The sequence below is a fragment of the Pongo abelii genome, chromosome 17 (genome assembly GCF_028885655.2).
Source record: "Pongo abelii isolate AG06213 chromosome 17, NHGRI_mPonAbe1-v2.0_pri, whole genome shotgun sequence".
In the NCBI taxonomy this organism is placed as follows: Eukaryota; Metazoa; Chordata; class Mammalia; order Primates; family Hominidae; genus Pongo; species Pongo abelii.
Genome location: NC_072002.2, coordinates 45866107 through 45884768, shown reverse-complemented (window position 1 = coordinate 45884768; position 18662 = coordinate 45866107). Strand labels below are relative to the sequence as shown.

The window sequence follows — 18662 nt, the reverse complement described above, 5'->3', positions numbered from 1 at the left end:
CTAACTCGGCTCCCAAAACACAGCCCTGGGCTCTGGGAAGGGAGAGGAGAAGATGACTAGAGAGAGAGACAAATACACTTAGAGGTAGGGACTAAGTGTTCATCCTGTTTTTTTTGTTTTAATGTTTACATCTAAAACAATAAGAAGAAATAGTCCCATCTCTGGCATTGCTTCCATCTCCAAAACTGCTGAATATCTGTTCTTATATCAGAAATGATTTTCCAGGCTTTAGCAATCTAGCATCTTGAAATATCAGGATGGTTAATGGGAAAAAATCACTAATCAACTTCTATATGTGACCAGACCAATAATTTTTACCTGTAAAGTCTAGGTTCATAGTCTCAGGGCATCCACTGATTTCAACGGGGATTCCTGGTTCCCTAAAGATAGAATATGTGGCAAAGGAGAGCCTTTAGAAGAGGTAATTGTGAAATAGCCTCTCACATATAAATGTCCCATTCAAATATTATGTTTGTTTGAGTGTGCCTTACATAGACATCATATGTAGCTTTTTTGTCTTATTAAAAAGGGCAGGGACATTTTATGAGAATGAATACCCTTCTTTTAAATGACACTGTTGTTTAAACTCTCCCCCTCAATATTCACACACATACCCACTCACACCGTTATAGAAAGGAGTTGTAACACAGAGGATATATGCAGTAGTGTGCTGGAATCAGCAACTAATGGCTTATTTTAAATTTTCAGAAATTTCGTGAGCTGGTTATTGAACTCAGCATTAACTTACATTCAAACAAAGGTAATAAATAGTGAAATCTTATTACTTCCTAACTACCTTACCTGTACTCTTGAGGCTGTTTCTATCTATTGTATCTGTATGGTAGAAATACTACACTAGACTACTGTATAACTCTTCCCAGCTGTGCATTTAGTGACATCATAGTGGTAGTTTGAAATTGCCATGGTGAGATTGTTTTTACCATGAAAACTGGCAAACGTTACAAACTTGAGCTAGCTTTTTTTCTCCAAAGAGCCAGTTAAAGATTTACTGTCAACCATACCCACAGCACACACAGCTTCTTTACAAAGACTGACTTTATGTTTTCATATTGGGATACAAATGATTGATTCACAAGGTAGAAAGTCCACACAGGTAAATGGGATCAGAGCCTCATCATTTATCCTCCCTTAAGGCATTGGTTGCTTTTTAATCTGCCTCATGATTTTTCCCTGAGGAATGCAAAGCAAACCTCTTCCCATCACATATGCATTTTAAGATCTGACATGCATTCCTTTTCCTGCATTTCCATGTCTGCCTCCCTAATGCAACGTCACATCACCTCAAATCTTCATTGCTACAAATGTGTCAGCATGATTCCTCTACCTTCTCCTAATCAGTCCTATAATGTTCATTCCTGCAAACTTTGTTTTCCTTTTTAAATTCATTCCCTCAAGCATTTATCCTTTGAGTCACAAATAATCCAATTACCTTCTTTAAGTTATTTTAAAACATACAGTTAAGTTATTATTGACTATAGTCACCCTGTTATACTATCAAATAGTAGGTCTTAAATTTATTCTTTCTGTGTTTTGTACCCATTAACCATCCCCGCCTCCCCCCAGCCCCCCACTGTCCTTCACAGCCTCTGGTAACTATCCTTCTATTCTCTATGTTCATGAGTTCACTTGTTTTGATTTTTAGATCTCACAAATAAGTGAGAACATGCAATGTTTGTCTTTCTGTGCCTGGCTTATTTCATTTAACATAATAATCTCCAGTTCCATCCACCTTGTTCCAAATGACTGGATCTTATGGCTGAATAGTGATCTGTTGTGTATATGTACCACATTTTCTTTATCTATTCATCTGTTGATGGATACTTAGGTTGCTTCCAAATCTTAGATATTGTCAACAGCGCTGCAACAAACATAGGAGTAAGTGCAGATATCTCTTTGATATACTGATTTCCTTTCTTTTGGAGATGTACCCAACAGTGGGATTGCTGGATCATGTGGTAGCTGAATATTTATCTTTTTGAGAAAACTCCAAACTGTCCTCTATAGTGGTTGTAATAATTTACATTACCACTAACAGTGTACAAGGCTTCCATTTTCTCCACATTCTGTATGATTTGTTTTTATTTTTTGTTTCCATAGGTTTTTGGGGAACAGGTGGTATTTGGTACACGATTAAGTTCTTTAGGGATAATTTCTGAGATTTTGGTGCACCCATTACTACAGCAGTATACACTGCACACAATTTGTAGTCTTATCCCTCACCCCGCTCCCATCCATCCCCCCTCCCCAAGTCCTCAAAGTCCATTGTATCATTCTTATGCCTTTGAATCCTCATTGCTTAGCTCTCACTTATGAGTGAGAACATACGCTGCTTGGTTTTCCATTCCTGAGTTACTTCACTGAGAATAATGGTCTCCAATTCCATCCGGGTTGCTGCAAATGCCATTATTTGGTTCCTTTTATATCATACTACTCAGCCATAAAAAGTATATATAATGGAATACTACGCAGCCATAAAAAGTAGCTTTATTAATCAATGAGTGGATAAAGAAATTGTGGTATATATATATATCCACTCATTGATTGATGGGCATTTGGGCTGTTCCATATTTTTGCAATTGCGAGTTGTGCTGCTATAAACATGAGTGTGCAAGTGTCTTGTTCATATAATGACTTCTTTTCCTCTGTGTGGATAGATACCCAGTAGTGGGATTGCTGGATCAAATGGTAGTTCTCTTCTTTTTCTCCACATTCTTGCCAGCATTTGTTATTGCCTGTTTTTTTGTAATGTAAACCATGTTAACTGGACTGAGATGGTATCTTATTGTAGTTTTGATTTGCATTTCTTTGATGATCAGTGATCAAATGTTGTTTTCTTAAACTCAACTTCCATCATGTTGCTCCCCTGCTCCAGAACCTACAAGTCCTCCCTATTACCATACAAAGGGACCTTCAAAGGGTGGATGATAGTACAGTACCTGTATAAGTCAGGGTTCTCCAGAGAAACAGAACAAATGGTGTGTGGGTATGTGTGTGTGTGTGTGTGTGTGTGTGTGTGTGTGTATTAGAGAGAGAGAGAGAGCGATGCTATACATATATCTGAATTAAACTTAGCTTTCCTGTCCATAGTTCCTTTTGGTATCAGCATACTTAATCTTATCTGTTGAAACCAACTCAGTTTGACTTCCAGTTTAATGCTCAGCCTTCTTTGTTTTTCCATGAATTCCATCCACCTTTTGGAGGCTATGGAGCATCTTGACATAAAGTGGAATGTGTTATCTGGTCGCTATCCTCTGTCCATGCTACTTCAACTGAAATGGTTGTTTGCCCCCTTGGTCTGTAATTGCCTGATGCATTTTTCCTGCTGTGGATACAAAAGCAATTCACTGAGACCATGGTATTACAGTAAAGCAAGAGTTTAATTAATGCAAGGCCAGCTATGTGGAAGAACTGGAGTTATTACTCAAATCAGTCTCCCCAAAGGCTTGGAGGTTAGGGGTTTTTAAAGGAAAGTGTGGGCCAGGTGTGGTGGCTCACACTTGTAATCCCAGCACTTTGGGAGGCCAAGGCAGAGGACTGCTTGAGCCCAGGAGTTTGAGACCAGCCAAGGCAACATAGTGAGACCCTGTCTCTATAAAACATTTTTAAATTAGCCAGGTGTGATGGTGCACACCTGAAGTCCTAGTTTCTCAGGAGACTGAGGCAGGAGGATTGCTGGATCTCAGAAGTTTGAGGCTGCAGTGAGCCGTGATGGTGCCACTGCCCTCCAGCTTGGGCAACAGAGCAAGACCCTGTCTCAAAAAAAAAAAAAAAAAAAAAAAAAAGCGTAGTTTGGTGGGCAGGGGGCTAGGGAGTAGGGAATGTTGACTGGTTGGAGATGGAATCATAGGGGTGTGGAAAACAGTCCTTGTGCACTGAGTCAGCCTCTGGGTGGGGGCCACAGGACCAGTTGAGTCACAGTTGTGGGTTGAGGTGAAGTCCAAGTCAGTTGATTGTCAGAAGTGTAAAAGTCTGAAAAAACCTTTTAAAAGGCCAATCTTAGGTTTTATAATGGTGATGTTATTTACAGGATTAATTGGGGAAGTTATAAATCTTGTGACCTCCAGAATAGTGAGTGGCTGGTTAGTGTTTAATTATGCGTGTATCTTAGCATAATTTAGGCACATCTCAAAATCCTAACCTTGTGCCCTTTTATTAGTTTTACAAAGGTGGTTTAGTTTGGGAAAAGCTATTATTATTCTTGCTTTAAGATTAAACTAGAAAATAAATTCATCTCAAAGTTAGCTTGGCCTATGCCCAGGAATGACTAAGGTACAGCCTGAAGGTTAGAAGCAAGATGGAGCCAACTATGTCAGATTTTTATTCAATGTCTTTTTCAGGGGACCCATAACAATGGCCATGAAAGGACATAAGCAGAAGATACTAATACAGAACAACAAAGACCTAAAAGTGCCTTTGCAAAAATCATGACCTGTGGATGTGACCTTATTTGGAAATAGTCTTTACAGATGTATTTAGTTAAGAGCAGGTAATTAGGGTGGACTCTAATCCAGCATGACTGGGGTCCTTAGGAGAGGAAAATTTGGAAAAAGACACAGGGAGAGCATCATGTGATGACAGAGGCAGATCATGGAGTGATGTGGCTGCAAACCAAGGGACTCCAAAGATCAAGTACCACCGACAGAAGCTAGGAAGAGGCAAGGAAGGATTCTCCCCTGCAAGTTTTGGAGGAAGTAAGGCCCAGAAAATACCTTAATTTCAGACTTAAGGTATTTCCTCCAGAGCTGTGAGACAATACATTCCTGTTGTTTTAAGCCACTCTGTTTTTGGTACTTTATTATCACAGCCCTAGGAAATGAATAAAGCCTCCTGCGGGGTTCTTCCAAATTTTGTCCTAGGTTTATATTCATTGAAATCTTTGCCATTCTGAAAGTCAAAAATTACTTTTAATATTTAGCTCAACTTCTCTTTTTGTCTTGCAATACTGAACATATTGTCTCATGGTATTTGCCATTTGAACCTCTCATGTGGATTGCGTGTCCACCCACATCTGCCATCTTATACAGGGGGCCCATTTATTTAATGTCGATTCACTAGAACTCTGTGCATATTAAAGAGATTATGAATTGTATTTAAAAGATGGGACATGTGGAGGAATAGTTGTCTAAGTTGTAGAAAACCACATCAGCTAAGATGTATTGGTGGGAGTTAGTGTGATCGTAGCAGAGAGGGAGTTGGGAACTGGATTTTCAGAAGCAGAGAGTTGGAAACTCACGATGGAAAAAGTTGAAGGGATAAGTTAGGTTCAGGTTAGAGAGCCACTGAATGCTAGGTTTGGAGGCTTGTTTTGGGATAAGAAAACAGATACATAAGGTCAAGCAATTTGCCCAAAGCCATCTGGGGAGCTTTGGAAAGCCCTGAAAAGCAGAGAAACTTAAATTTGCCAGAGTAGTTTTGAGTTCTCAATTAATTTAAATGGTGAGGAACTGCTCACCTAAAGCCTTGAAATGCCAATGAATGCTTATAAGAAAATCCTGCCAATATCCTTCTTCTAACATATCAACCTTGGTGGGCTCCAGCCAGCCCTACACTTGATTCCCATAAGATACCCCAAAAGATAAATGAGTATGTTAATTAATTCCATTCATAGCCTTCCCCACTAATCAGAAACACAGGCATCTCTTCATTCCCTAAAGCTGGAGTGATCTTCATCATGATATAGCAGTTTTCCCCATGACCTCAAGAATAGCAATGCGGCCAAAGATTTCATTCTATGATGAACAAATTTGGGGAAGGGGACTGTGATGGTTAATTTTATAGTCAACTTGGTTAGGCCTATTTTTGGTCAAACACCAGCCTAGACGTTGCTGTGAAAGTATGTTTTAGACGTGATTGACATTTAAGCCCATAGACTTTGAGCAAAGTAGATGACCCTTCATAATGTGGGTGAGCCCCTTCCAAATCACTTGATGGCCTTAAAAGAATAGACTCAGGCTCCTCCTCCTGACCCATGAGGAAAAAGGAATTCTGCTTCCAGATGAGACTGCAACATCAACCCTTCCCTGGGTTTCCTGCCTGTGGGCCTGCCCTGTAGATTTTAAACCTGCCAGCTCCCATAATTGCATGAACCAGTTCCTTTAAAAATATGTATATAGTTTCTTTTCTTTCAGGCAGAGTCTTGCTCTGTCGCCCAGGCTGGAGTACAGTGGCGTGATCTCAGCTCACTGCAACCTCCACCCCCCAGGGTTCAAGCGATTCTCCTGCCTCAGCCTTCTGAGTAGCTGGGACTACAGGTGCCTGCCACCATGCCCGGCTAATTTTTGTGTTTTTAGTAGAGATGGGGTTTCACCATGTTGGCTAGGCTGGTCTTGAACTCCTGACCTCAAGTGATCTGCCTGCCTCGGCCCCTCAAAGTGCTGGGATTGCAAGCGTGAGCCACCGTGCCTGGCCACATGTGTATAGTTTTAAACTGATTCGTGTTTTCAACCTGTTTTGATTATAAAAATCCATAGCTATTTAACAACAGCCAAATGAACATGTAGCATTCTAAAAATAGGCAGGTTAGTGACCAATACAATCATGGTAGGTAATAGACTGAACCTTATGAAATTGCCAATATTTGACCATTTAATCTATAAAAATGGCAATTTGCTATGGATTAACCGATATGCATGGAACAAGGACTTGCTAACAACATTAATAGAATTGGAGACATTGATTTTGCTATGTATCTTGGGAAAAGTGCATGTGAAAAAGTCCAAACCTACGCTGTATTCTCTTCAAGTTTTTTCCTGTCTCCACACAGCCAGTTAGAGGGTAGCAACATTTGAGATTTGAATTTGGAGGAAAATAGAAAGACCACTCAGGTAGGTTTAGGCCTAAGCCATGTGTCTAACTCAGGTTCTCCTGGAGAATCCTGGTTGGAGATTATGGGCAAGTGGTAACTATTCTTGTCCCAGCCACATGACTGATGTCAAGGTTCCCTTCAATGGACCCATGTTGCTTTTAAGACAAATTCACAGCTGTAATGGGTGGCAGATAAAACCAACCTTCACTCCAGCCTCATGTCCCACCAGTCCCAACCCTACTGTGGTAGAGATGGTCATTGGCCAACTCAGATTAGTGCTTCTCTTCCAGAACATAGAGTTAGTTGTTTTGGGAAATGGCTCCCAGCCAGGGGACACACTTCTCAGCACATCTAGATGGGGGCATGTAACTAGCTCTGGCCAGTGAGATGTCAGTGGGACTCATGTGTGACACTTCAGCACAGAGGAGTCTAATACCATACTATGTTCCCTAAGTCTGCTGGCTAAATGTCACCAAAGTGACCTTGAAGCCACAAGACTAAATCAAACTGTCTCAGTCACCATTAGAAGGAAAGCCACCCTAAAGAGTCTCTAGAGCAAAGAGTTCTGCGTTGGACCTGGCACAAGTGAGACATAAACTTTTACTTTGTTAAGCCCCCGAGATTTGGGGTTATTTGTGATAGCAGCATAATCCATCTCACCTCAATACCTTTGCCCTTCAACATTCTGAATCGTCATCTGCTCTCTCAACTTATCAAATTGTTTCACTTGGCTGGGCCTTGCACACTGTATTCTCTCTACCTAGAATACCTTTTCCCTTGTCTATCTGACAAATTACCAACACTCAGATTAAGTGACACCTATTCAGAGTCATTCTCTGATTTCTGTAGGGTGTTGATTTCTTCCTCCTTCTTACCCTTGCTGTGCCTTGTACCATAGCCTCCTGCCAAACCATGATGAAACAGTTATCTTCTCAAAAGATTGTGAGTTCTTTAATAAATGCAGGTACTGGGTCCTATTCTTTATGTTCAGATCACCTAAAATAGTGCCTGGTGCATGTGAGTTCTCCATACATGGGTTTTGGATCAGCCTAAGTAAATTGGGTGTGTGGGGTTCTTTGGTTTGCCCCTGACCTGGCTGATTGCAGCGTGGATCTGGCCTGAACTGATCAGACGGCCTGAGTCGCTGCAGGTGTATCTTGTTGGAGCTCCCCTTCTCTTAAATCAAAGAAATGCCCAGAGTAGGGGCCGGGTGTAGTGGCTCATGCCTGTAGTCCCAGCACTTTGGGAGGCTAAGGCAGGTGGATCACCTGAGGTCAGGAGTTCGTAGACCAGCCTAGCCAACATGGCGAAATCCCATCTCTACTAAAAATACAAAAATTAGCAAGGCGTGGTGGCATGCGCCTGTAATCCCAGTTACTTGGGAGGCTGAGGCAGGAGAATCGCTTGAACCCAGGAAGCAGAGGTTGCAGTGAGCTGAGATTACGCCACTGCATTCTAGCCTGGACAACAGAGTAAGACTTTGTCTCAAAAAAGGGGGGGAAAAAAAGAAAAAAAAAAAAGAAATGCCTACAGTAAAGAAGTGGGCCCTTAGAATGTGTCTTTTGCTATTTGCTGAAGGTTACAGGAAAATAAGGCTTTCTCATGTACAGAATGTGTCTTTTTAATGGCTGCAGATCATATTTAATACGTGCTTTGCTTACAAGACATTAGAAATTTGGATCTCTCCTAGCGTTCTGCCCAGATGCTTTCTAGAATTACTTTGCTTCTTTGTAAAATTTTGATTCTCTTTTTTTTGGAAGGGACAATAAGGGAATTAAAAAAATCAAGTTAAAATGGAATGAAAAGTGCCTTTCACAGGAATGTTTTATTGTCTCTGTCTGGACTTCTAACATAGCTTATGAGGTGAAAACACTGCTTTAGTAAAAATGGAATACTCTTGGTTCTATGAAATCCCATCCCTCGTCCTTCAGGTCCACTGGAGGAGAAGTCCCTCATTCCTTGGGATTGGTGACGACAGCCGTGGTGGAATAGGAGTAGGGGCTCAGCAGGGCGGCGATGGTGTAGCGGCGGGGGCCGGAGTCGTTGGCTGCGAATACCACCTATGAGAGAAGACAGACAGATCCATTTCTAGCAGAGCCCGAAAAACGTGACAGATGACACACATGACTGACCACTGGAAGTCCAGTGCCAACTTAATTAATTTTATTCTTTTATATTTTGGAACAGTTTGAACAGAAGGAAAAAGCTCAAATATGCTGGCAAGCTAAGCCTTTGGAACCATGCACAGTCCTTAGAGCAGGAGTACAGAATCAGGTCTTGTTTTGCAAATTCACGCCGAAAGTCAGGATGGCCCTAGCTTGACTAAGGGAAATCCCAGAAACCCTAAAGCCTGTATCTATTTTATTGGTTTTAGAAAAAAAAAGGTGGGGAGAATGCAAAACTGCACTGAGTCATTGAAGAGCTGCTGCAATAGTGGCTGCCAACCACAGACTTAGAGATTTAGCATTCTGGAGCTGGAAACATTCTTCCCAATTTACAGATGAGCAAACCAGACTTGAATTATTGTATTGCCCCAGTCTACATACTGATGGAACCACAGTAGGAAGGTAAGTCTCCTGTCTCCAAGCCCGGAGATTCCCCCACCCTACTATTCTTTGCATTTTCTAACATGAAGAAGAAAAGTATATTTTTATGTACAACAAGCGATGAAATATGAAGTAAAAGCATTACAGGGCTCTATTTACAATACAGAGTGTGGAGGATCATGGTGGAAATTTGAAATATATATGCGTGCACTAGAGCTCATTTAAGCTTTGTAACTGGGCAAATTGTGGATCAAAATGCTGTTCTAGATAGTCACACAGTTCTGTCAAATCAGTAGAATATCTGCGACTCAGGTGCTGGGACAGCCTTGGTTCTCAGAGTGAGGCAAGTTGGGATATATTGAGGTCAGGAAAGAGGTAGAAGACAGTAAAGATGTGTTTAATTTGATTTATTTTGTATACAGGCCTTGGGTTGAGGTTTGGACACACTCTGCATAAAAACATTTTGTTCCAAATATGGGAAAAAGAAACTCGGATTACTTAGGGATAGGAGGAAAAAAGGATCTGAGTGAGTCATACCAAAAATAAAAATAATATTGGGGCAAGAAGAAGTGAGAATCACCTAAGAATCTCTTAAGAAGAAAGGGCTCCCCTTAAGGCCAATTCCCTAGAATCAACTAATAAAAATGTCTTTTGTCTTATGCTGACATTGACCTTCAGCCCACTTGATTCTTCTTAAAAATTGTAAGAGGCATAGTCTGTAATCAAAAATCCATGAAGTAGCTGGGCACGGTGGCTCACACCTGTAATCCCAGCACTTTGGGAGCCTGAGACAGGTGAATCACCTGAGGTCTGGAGTTCAGACCAGCCTGGCCAACGTGGTGAAAACCTGTCTTTACGAAAAATACAAAAATTAGCCTGGTGTGGTGGCGCACACCTGTAGTCCCAGCTACTCAGGAGGCTGAGGCAGGAGAATTGCTTGAACCTGGGAGGCAGAGGTTGCAGTGAGCTGAGATTGCACCACTGCATTCCAGCCTGGGTGACAGAGCAAAACTCCGTCTCAAAAAAAAAGAAAAAAAAAATCCATGAAGTGAAGAGGCCTAAGAGCTCATAATAAAAGTTTCCAATTTCCCTTGGTAAATCTAATACGACCACCTGGGTCACTGGCCAAGGTAGAGGTGACCAGTTCTGAAGGAGGCATTTATCAGAAGAAGCTGCATGAAGCCCACCATGCACCCGTCACCAAAGTGAGGCACTGGGACTCATCTCTCACTACTCGCTCTCTCTTGTTCTTCATATTTATCTGGGCTTCAAGCTGGGCTGACGGTCCTGCCTAATCTGTCTTACTTCAGTCCTTTCCCTTCCATTCCAAGGGTAGGGATGTATTTTCATTTCTGAATCTCCAGCATCTAGCAGAGTGTTCCACACATAGAATGCTTTTTAAAAATGTTTGTTGAATGAATACTGCAAGAGTGAAGAGCAGACAAGGAAGCTAAGATCTAATGAAAGAGAACAACATGTGGGCAGTATGTCAATGCACCTTTTTAGATGGTTCCCATCAGGCTGAGACCCAAGTCTTGGGCAAACAACGGTCTCAGGTAGGCAGATCTATTACTCGAGGGTAGGGGCTGAGACTCTAGGGGCAATGTCTTGTGCTGGGCGCCGCCGAAACCCTGCTCCTGCCCTGACTGGGGTCCATGTCTTGCTGCCTGGCTGAGGGGTAGTCAGGGACATGCTCCTTGGTAGATGGGGCTCTCTTGTTGCCTTGTGGGCCCCAGAAGTCAAACAAGCCCCTGTTGTTTCCCTGGTAACATTGTCTAATAAAGGAACCACTTTATAGCAATTGAAAGTCTCATCCATGACTAAGCCAGAGAATAGTTCCCTTTCATACCGAGCTATTTTTGATGGAATTAGTTGATCTTTAACTCTGACCAACGTGTCTGGATTCTATTTCCATGACAGCCATCTGTTTCAAATGACTTAAGAAATTAAGGGGAAGGCAGGGGGATTGGGTCCATGTATAACTGTTTGAAGATCCTCACTATAGGCAGGGGAACACAGCACGTTACAAATGTGGCTTTGCTTTTTTTAAGCTTGGCTTTTCACAAGGGAAAAAGTTTCCTGGGGCATAATGCGAGGCATAGCAGAACTGAGGGCAAACCCAGCCTGGGCCTTAATTGTAAACATTTCTACTTGTGTATTTCCTAGCCTTGTGACCTTTGACAAGTTTTTTTGACTTCCTGGTGCCTCATTTTCTTCGTCTGTAAGATGGGGATAATAATAGGACTGACCTCAGTGGCTTATTCCTGAGGATTAAGTAGGTTAAATATGGAAAACACTTAAAATTGTGTCTGCCACATGGTGTATGCTTGGTAAATGTTATCTATTGTGTTGCCATTATTACTTTGATTTTATTGTCTCTATAGGTATGTGTTGCCAAGAATCACTTGTCCAAACCTCCGAGGAGCCAGATGTGTTTTGGAATGAAGAATGTTGTGGGTTTTCGAGAAATAAAATGGTGCATCTCTTGTTACACTCTACGTGGGGTCTGGAGGGCTGCCTCATAAACTATTATTTCAACAGCAAATACATCAATATTCATATAAAGTGGAATGAATAGACTATGAATAGTGTCATGTAAGTTCAAGTCATGTTACTAAGTGGATTTTCATCAAAGTCAAAAAGAAATTTGCTTCTCAGAGTTGTGAATTTTTTCTTGTATAATAGGAAAGGGAACCTTTGGTCATTCATCACCTTCCTTAGGACATTTCTGTGGTACACTAAGTAAAACTGTGCATTTCCTGGGATGCCAAAAGCAAAAACCAAAACCAAAACAACCCTCAGAGGTCTGTATACTCACCTCTGCATGCTCATGGAATGGGGAGATGCCAAGTGCCTTCCAGTAAGATTTGGTGTCTATTTCCACTTTGTATATCCCTTCTACAAATTCCTCCTCAGTTGTGAGCCCATGCAGCTCTCCAGACTCACTGGTTTTCCTATAAGGTGTGAAAGTCTGGGTTAAGTTAGGCATGGAGGAAACAAATGGCATGGCAAAGTAATACCCACCCCGACTAACACACGTAAACATGTTATATACATTTCCCCTCAACTAAGTCAGAAGTAGGGAAAACTCGTAACTGAAGTTAAATGGCAAAAAGTTTGTAAAAACTTTTTGAAAAGCTCACGGTAGATTTTTTCTCTGATAAGAAGAGAATGTAGGTATAATTTTTTTTTTTTGAGACAGAGTTTTACTCTTGTCACCCAGGCTGGAGTGCAATGGCGCGATCTCAGCTCACTGCAACCTCCGCCTCCTAGATTCAAGGGATTCTTCAGCCTCAGCCTCCCAATTAGCTGGGATTACAGGCGCCTGCCACCATGCCTGGCTAATTTTTGTATTTTTCATAAAATTACATGTTGGCCAGGCTGGTCTTGAACTCCTGACCTCAGATGATATGCCCACTTCGGCATCCCAAAGTGCTGGGATTACAGGCATGAGCCACCGTGCCCGGCCAGGTATAATGTTTACTTAAGAAAGAGTCCTTGTGATTCAAGATTGATGATTGGATGGAAGTGGCCACAGCTGTTCTAACTCTGCACTTCTCCAGGACAGCAGGATCTCGATCCTCTCCCTTGTGGTGTGAGGATACCTTTGAGAGCATCTGCACACCACCAGGGAGTATCATTTGCACACACAGTGGAAAACCTAAAGTAGGAAGAAAAACCAGTATCTGACTCTTTTCCCTTTTATATATTTAACCTCTCTGATAACTCAACTCTTTGCCAGCAACAAACACTAGGCAACTTCTCTTTCCATGTAAGTACCAGCTCCATAGTTGAATGTTGAAAATTGCTTCCCATTAGACTGCAACAGCTACGACAGATAAAAATAGCCGTTGTCTTTACTGACTCTGATTATGCACCTCCTCCTTCCTTCTTTTCACTTCTTTTTTTTTTTTTTTTTTGTCCTGGTGCAAGCAAAAAGATTCACAAGAACATTGGAATATTTTTGGTGTCCATTCTGCCTCTCCCTTAGAATAGTCCCGTAACCACTTTTCATGTTATGCTTGGCATTTTATATAAACATAAATGAATTATCAAATAAAAAGCCAGTTAAAACCAGACCTAAGAAAATGATCTTCCCAATAATGGTTGAAGAATCATGTGGTTCTTGGGGTTCAATTAAAACCCAACAGAAATTCTTCTCTGAGGAGACGTAAATACTTAGCAGTTCCTCTTCTGCTGAGTGCGAAGGGTCTCCTGATTGCTCTGTCTTCCCGTCACTTTGCTTAGGTTTATTAACATGTATTTTCCTTGAAGTTTTTGCTGGTGCAGGTAGGAAAACTCCATGAAAATTGTGAACTGGCTAATGAAGGTGAGAAGTCACTCTTGCACATGAAGTTGGGTGATCGTGAGATTAGTCTGGGGCTATACTTTGCCTCATGGATCCATCTCTTCTATCTTTTTTTTTTTTTAACTGAGCTTGACAGCCCCCAGCCTTGCACACAGTAGGTGCCCCAAAGTGTTCATTAGGCAAAAGCCCTGGGTTTGGGGTGATCCAAATTAACTACAGACAGATGCCTGGTTAATAATATTTCTGAATTCCTTTCCTTTTGTTAATGGGTTAATACACATTGTACCTCTTTCCTAAAATTCTGAGACAAGGACTCTCAGCTTTGGTGTTACCCAGGGACACCAGGGAATCTGTGAAACTCCTAAGATCACATCTATGGTTTTGTGTATGTATGTATCTGTGCATTTTTTCTGGGCATAGAATGTTTACTTTTCATCACCTACATAAAGTGGTCTGTGACCCAAAAGGTTGTAAACCACAGCTAGAGGAGAGGAGTTCTGATTCCTTCTTTTCTCTACTGTCTGCCCCTAAATGATGCTCAGGTTCCTGGTCACTTCCTAGCTAAGCAAAACAAAAAGAGGGCATCCTTCAGAGGGCATACTTGACCTCTGCCCACATTTTTCAATCTACTTGTAAATTCTTTAGCAGATGATGTGAGCCTCTCTCTACCAAGTGAGGGGCAAACAGGAAGATAAAACCAAGTCCCGTGGGAGGGTTGTTTGGCAACTTACCCAGAGGCAAATGGCTCCCAGGTCTCATCAGCAGCCTTTTTGAACACATTCACAGCCACATTGACGGCAGGACTGCCTCGGACAGCGTCTAGAACTTTGACCATCAGAGGACACTTGGATTCACCAGCGCCCTGGGTGTAGAGAAGACACGTGAGAAGTTAACAAAATTGATCAGAGTGAAAGGATTTATTCTTTATGGTGTTAGAAATCTGGAGCGAAACAAGAATTACACACTGATCCCATTATCAGGAACGTAAGTGTTGACAATTAATGAGCTTCCCTACTCAGTATAACACAGACACAATTGTTTCCAAAGCAAGAATGGTTTCTGCCTCCAGACACACTGCTATCAACCAGGGATGTGTATAATGAATTTTAAGGGAGAAAATAGGCCCCCTGAGAACAGTTGCTTTGTTAAACTTCTCCATTTGAGTGGAATTACTGAAAAGATGTAGTGTACCACACATAGGACCAAACAGTTTTTCCTGAGATCATTTTAGTTGTTGCTATAGTCACTCCCTCTTACCAGTTGTTATAAAATAATGTCAGACTACATCCAGACCCATTTTATAGTATTAGTTAATTCTTCTAGAGGGTTTAAGAATTAGGTATCTGACTAGAATATTGTTCACTAAGCCTTTTAAAGATTAATCAATAAATACATTTTGATTAACTATAGGGCCAGAATATAATCTCCTGCAGTTTGCCCCCCAAATACATTTTATAAAGGGATACTTTTCTGAAAATTCAGTATTAACAGCTTCGTTAATATCATATCTTTATTTCTATCATCTATCTGAGGAAACAGAGGTACCAGACATTACAAACCCAATGCACCAAAGCAATGAGGTAGAATGCTCACAGTTCAAGTCCCAGCTCAGTAAGCTCAGCGGAACTTCATTCTTTTTGAAGTTGGAATTAATGATATTAAAAATAGATGCTGGGTACCCTTGCCCTAGTAACAAAAGCTGGTTGGCAAAGCTGGAAGGAGTCACTTCTACTTCATTTAGCGTGAATCTTAAATGTAGGAATGGGTTGTCACAGAAACACTCACCGTAGGGCCAGCCTCAGACACAAATACCAGTCCAGCAAGGCAGAGGAGGAGCAGACGATGAGAAGCCATCCTGCCAAGAATGAGTGGACTTCTGTGATGGCTGCTCCCAGCCTGGGGCTTTTATACTCACTTCTCCTGAGCTAGGCTGCTTATCCCTGCCAATCTGACTGCAAACCTGCTGATTCTGATTATTGACTTAGTCAACAAAGAGAGAATAAGTAACCCATACAAATATGAACCTTGTCTAAAGAGATTAGAGCATCGGAATGTTAGTTCTATGAAATATTCTTAATAGGTCATTTGACCAGTTAGGTCACCAAAACAATCAAAACAAAACAAAAATAGTCTTCTCCCTGTGTGACTGCGTGCACTAACATTCTTGGGGGTAATTTTTTCCTCCATCACGTATTTCTATGCATGTTTTCCATTTTTATACATTTTTTGTCTTTCATTTTAGGTGCAAGATTTTAGACAGATGCAAGTTGTCATGTATTTCATGTTGAATGACATTTAGCTGCACAGGCTTAAATATAGCACATTAGAAAATGTTTGCACTTGATGGATCCATGGGTCAACAAGGAAAAACCCTTGGCAGTGCTCACATTTTTAAAAGCCTACATTTTAGCCAAACTAAGTCATTTGGAAGCTTTGCTTAGTCAGCAATTTCTCCACAATGTGTGTGTGCATGTGTGTATGTGTGTGTGTGTTCTGCCCAGATAAAGTCCACTTCAATCTAAGACAGAATGGCATCTTCCCTCCCTCCCTCCCTCCGTCCTTCCCTCCCTCCCTTCGTCCTTCCCTCCCTCCCTCTCTTCCTTCCTTCCTTTTTTCCTTCCTTTTTTTTTTTTTTTTGACAGGGTCTCACTCCAACGCCCTGGCTCGAGTGCAGTGACACGATCACAGCTCACTGCAGCCTTGACCTCCCACCTCAGCCTCTTGCCCAGGCTGGTCTCGAACTCCTGGGCTCAAGTGATCTGCCCACCTTGGCCTTCCAAAGTGCTGGGATTACACGTGTGAGCCACTGAGCTGGGCCAGAATGGCATATTTCAACCTGGCATTGATGACCCTGAAATACAGAGAACCAAATCTTCTTTACTGACTCTCCTGCATTGGGCATGCAGGAACAAGGCTGACGGCTGTTTTTGACAGAACCAAACTTCCTGGAAGAAAGTAGAGATGACTGTGAGAACCAGAAGCCATGATTGACAACAGATTCTTTTCCTCCTGGCTGACTTATTAATACAAGTCCAGAAATTATGATGATTTGATGATTCATTAATCACATACAAAATCCTGTGTGTGTATGTGTGTGTGTGCGTGTGTGCATGTGTGTGTGTGCACTAGCATGCGTGGCTTTGTTGATGGATAAACTAAGGCAGGTTTTTGTCCTTATAAGACAAATATGTAGAAGACATAGAGAAGACAAATATTTTGGACAAATACAAGCCAAGAGCAAGTCCGGTTTGGAGCACTAAGAATTGAGGGAACATTCCCATAACTGATAGAGTCAGATGAGAAAAAATTCAACAAGAAATTGTGAAGCACAGGAGCTTACAGGGAGTAGTGGAAGGGACAGAAAGCCTTTCAGGAACATGGGAATGTGCAGGAGAGGACTTGGGGAGGTGGGTTGACCCCTCACAGCAATGAGCAAATGTAGTTGAGACCATAACTAGGAATGGAGTCTTAGACCCTTAGAGTTTGACTAGGAAGCAGCAGCAGAAAGACTTTTGCATTTGGAGTTGGATGACCAGAGTCATTCGATCCCAGTTCTGCTGCCCCGTTTCCCGGATGACCTTCTATGAGTTATTTACTATCTCAGATACTCGGCCAACTCGTTTGTAAAATAGAAGTGCCTACTATTCTACTTCAAAGGACTGTTCTAATAACCTTTAATATGAGAGGATGTACAAGCCTTTTGTAAGCTGTAAACCACTATCTTGCTGTAAAAGCATAACTAATAGAATTTGGTTCAACATCTATGCCTCAGGAGAAAATCCTTTCTCAAATAACATCTTTCATATATTGTCATCCAATATCCTCTTGATAATTTCCTATTGCTCAGAACCTGGATAGAGAGCCTTTTCTCTGGCTATGAATCATAAATATTTGGAAGTTCTTTCATAACCCAAGCAAAATCTAATGTGCACGCGTTTCAGCACTGTACCCTGTTGAAACTAAGAATCATCTCTTGTAGACCCTGTGAACTGGCAACCCTGGGCTGCCATCAGCCCATAGATATGTTGTATTTGGGCTGCACAGAGTCTCTTTAAACATTTTGTAATAGTTGCCAAAATTAAAAATTGAGACATGCTGCATAAAAATTTGGATTTCTTGCTTCTCTTAAATCAAAAATATTGGCAGCTTTAGGCCAACATTTACGCATGACAGTGATCATCAGAACGTCACTCTCAGACATCACTACTCCCCAGGCCTCCCTGCCAATGCTGAGGCTTGGTGATTCTCTAGTGGCATATCATGCTTGAGCTTTTATCTTTTCTTACACATGGCCCGTTTCTTTCATCTGTGTTTCTGCCCAGCCTTTTGAAAAACTGAGTTTGTGATTGCTGGTCTTCCAACAGCCATGTAAGTAGTAGTTTCTTTTTGCCAAATAGACATTCCCACTTCTGTGAATGAATCTTGTTTAGACATAGTTCCTAAGATCCTCAGCATCCTGAACTTCCTTTTCTGGCATACTCCCCTTGGTCAAAGTTTCTCTTCAAATGTGATGCTCTGAACAAGACACAGTCCCTGAAGTAGATCAGGCCACAGGATGTCAAGACTGTTGCCTCCCTTGGCAGGCACTTGAGTGCAAATGTTGTACCCAGAATCCATCTGTAACTGTAGTAACTGTGACCCTCCCTTTGTCATAACACTACCCACTGTGATCTGTTGGCCACAATAATCTAAAATGACCTATATTATCTGTCATCCTGTGCTTTGATCATTTATGAATTTTGACCCAAATATAGGACCCTGTGTTTGTATCTGATATATCTCATCCTGTTAGTTTCAACCCACCACTTGATCCTTGATATGGTCAGGCTTTGTGTCCCCACCCAAATCTCATCTTGAATTATAACCCCCATAATCCCCATGTGTCAAGGGAGAGAGCAGGTGGAGGTGATTGAATCATGAGGGGCGGTTCCCTCATGCTGTTCTTGTGATAGTGAGTGAGTTCTCACAGGTTCTGGTAGTT

At 41.6% G+C, this 18662-nt stretch overlaps 1 protein-coding gene and 2 long non-coding RNA genes across 4 annotated transcripts in view; 1 reads left to right on the top strand and 2 right to left on the bottom strand.

The window, feature by feature from the left end:
- Nucleotides 1-917, bottom strand: part of LOC129051533 (uncharacterized) — a 28481-nt gene extending 27564 nt beyond the window's left edge. The window contains exons 1-2 of one of the 2 annotated variants that reach the window (XR_008515889.1): nucleotides 802-917; nucleotides 319-380 (exon numbers count right to left, since the gene is read on the bottom strand). This is a non-coding gene — a long non-coding RNA (uncharacterized LOC129051533). The remainder of the gene's footprint in view (nucleotides 1-318; nucleotides 381-801) is intronic. The other variant, XR_008515890.2, reaches the window with a different exon arrangement.
- A 79-nt stretch (nucleotides 918-996) lies between these two features.
- LOC129051676 (uncharacterized) lies at nucleotides 997-11967 on the top strand. Its single transcript, XR_008516104.1, has 3 exons — nucleotides 997-1114; nucleotides 9201-9393; nucleotides 11757-11967. It is a non-coding gene; the product is annotated as an uncharacterized LOC129051676 (long non-coding RNA).
- TTR (transthyretin) lies at nucleotides 8635-15561 on the bottom strand. The gene is given in 4 exon segments (NM_001133592.2): nucleotides 8635-8886; nucleotides 12191-12326; nucleotides 14413-14543; nucleotides 15467-15561. Coding segments are annotated over 4 exon segments (444 nt in total). The 5' UTR covers nucleotides 15536-15561; the 3' UTR covers nucleotides 8635-8778.
- Between the last annotated feature and the right edge of the window lie 3101 nt (nucleotides 15562-18662).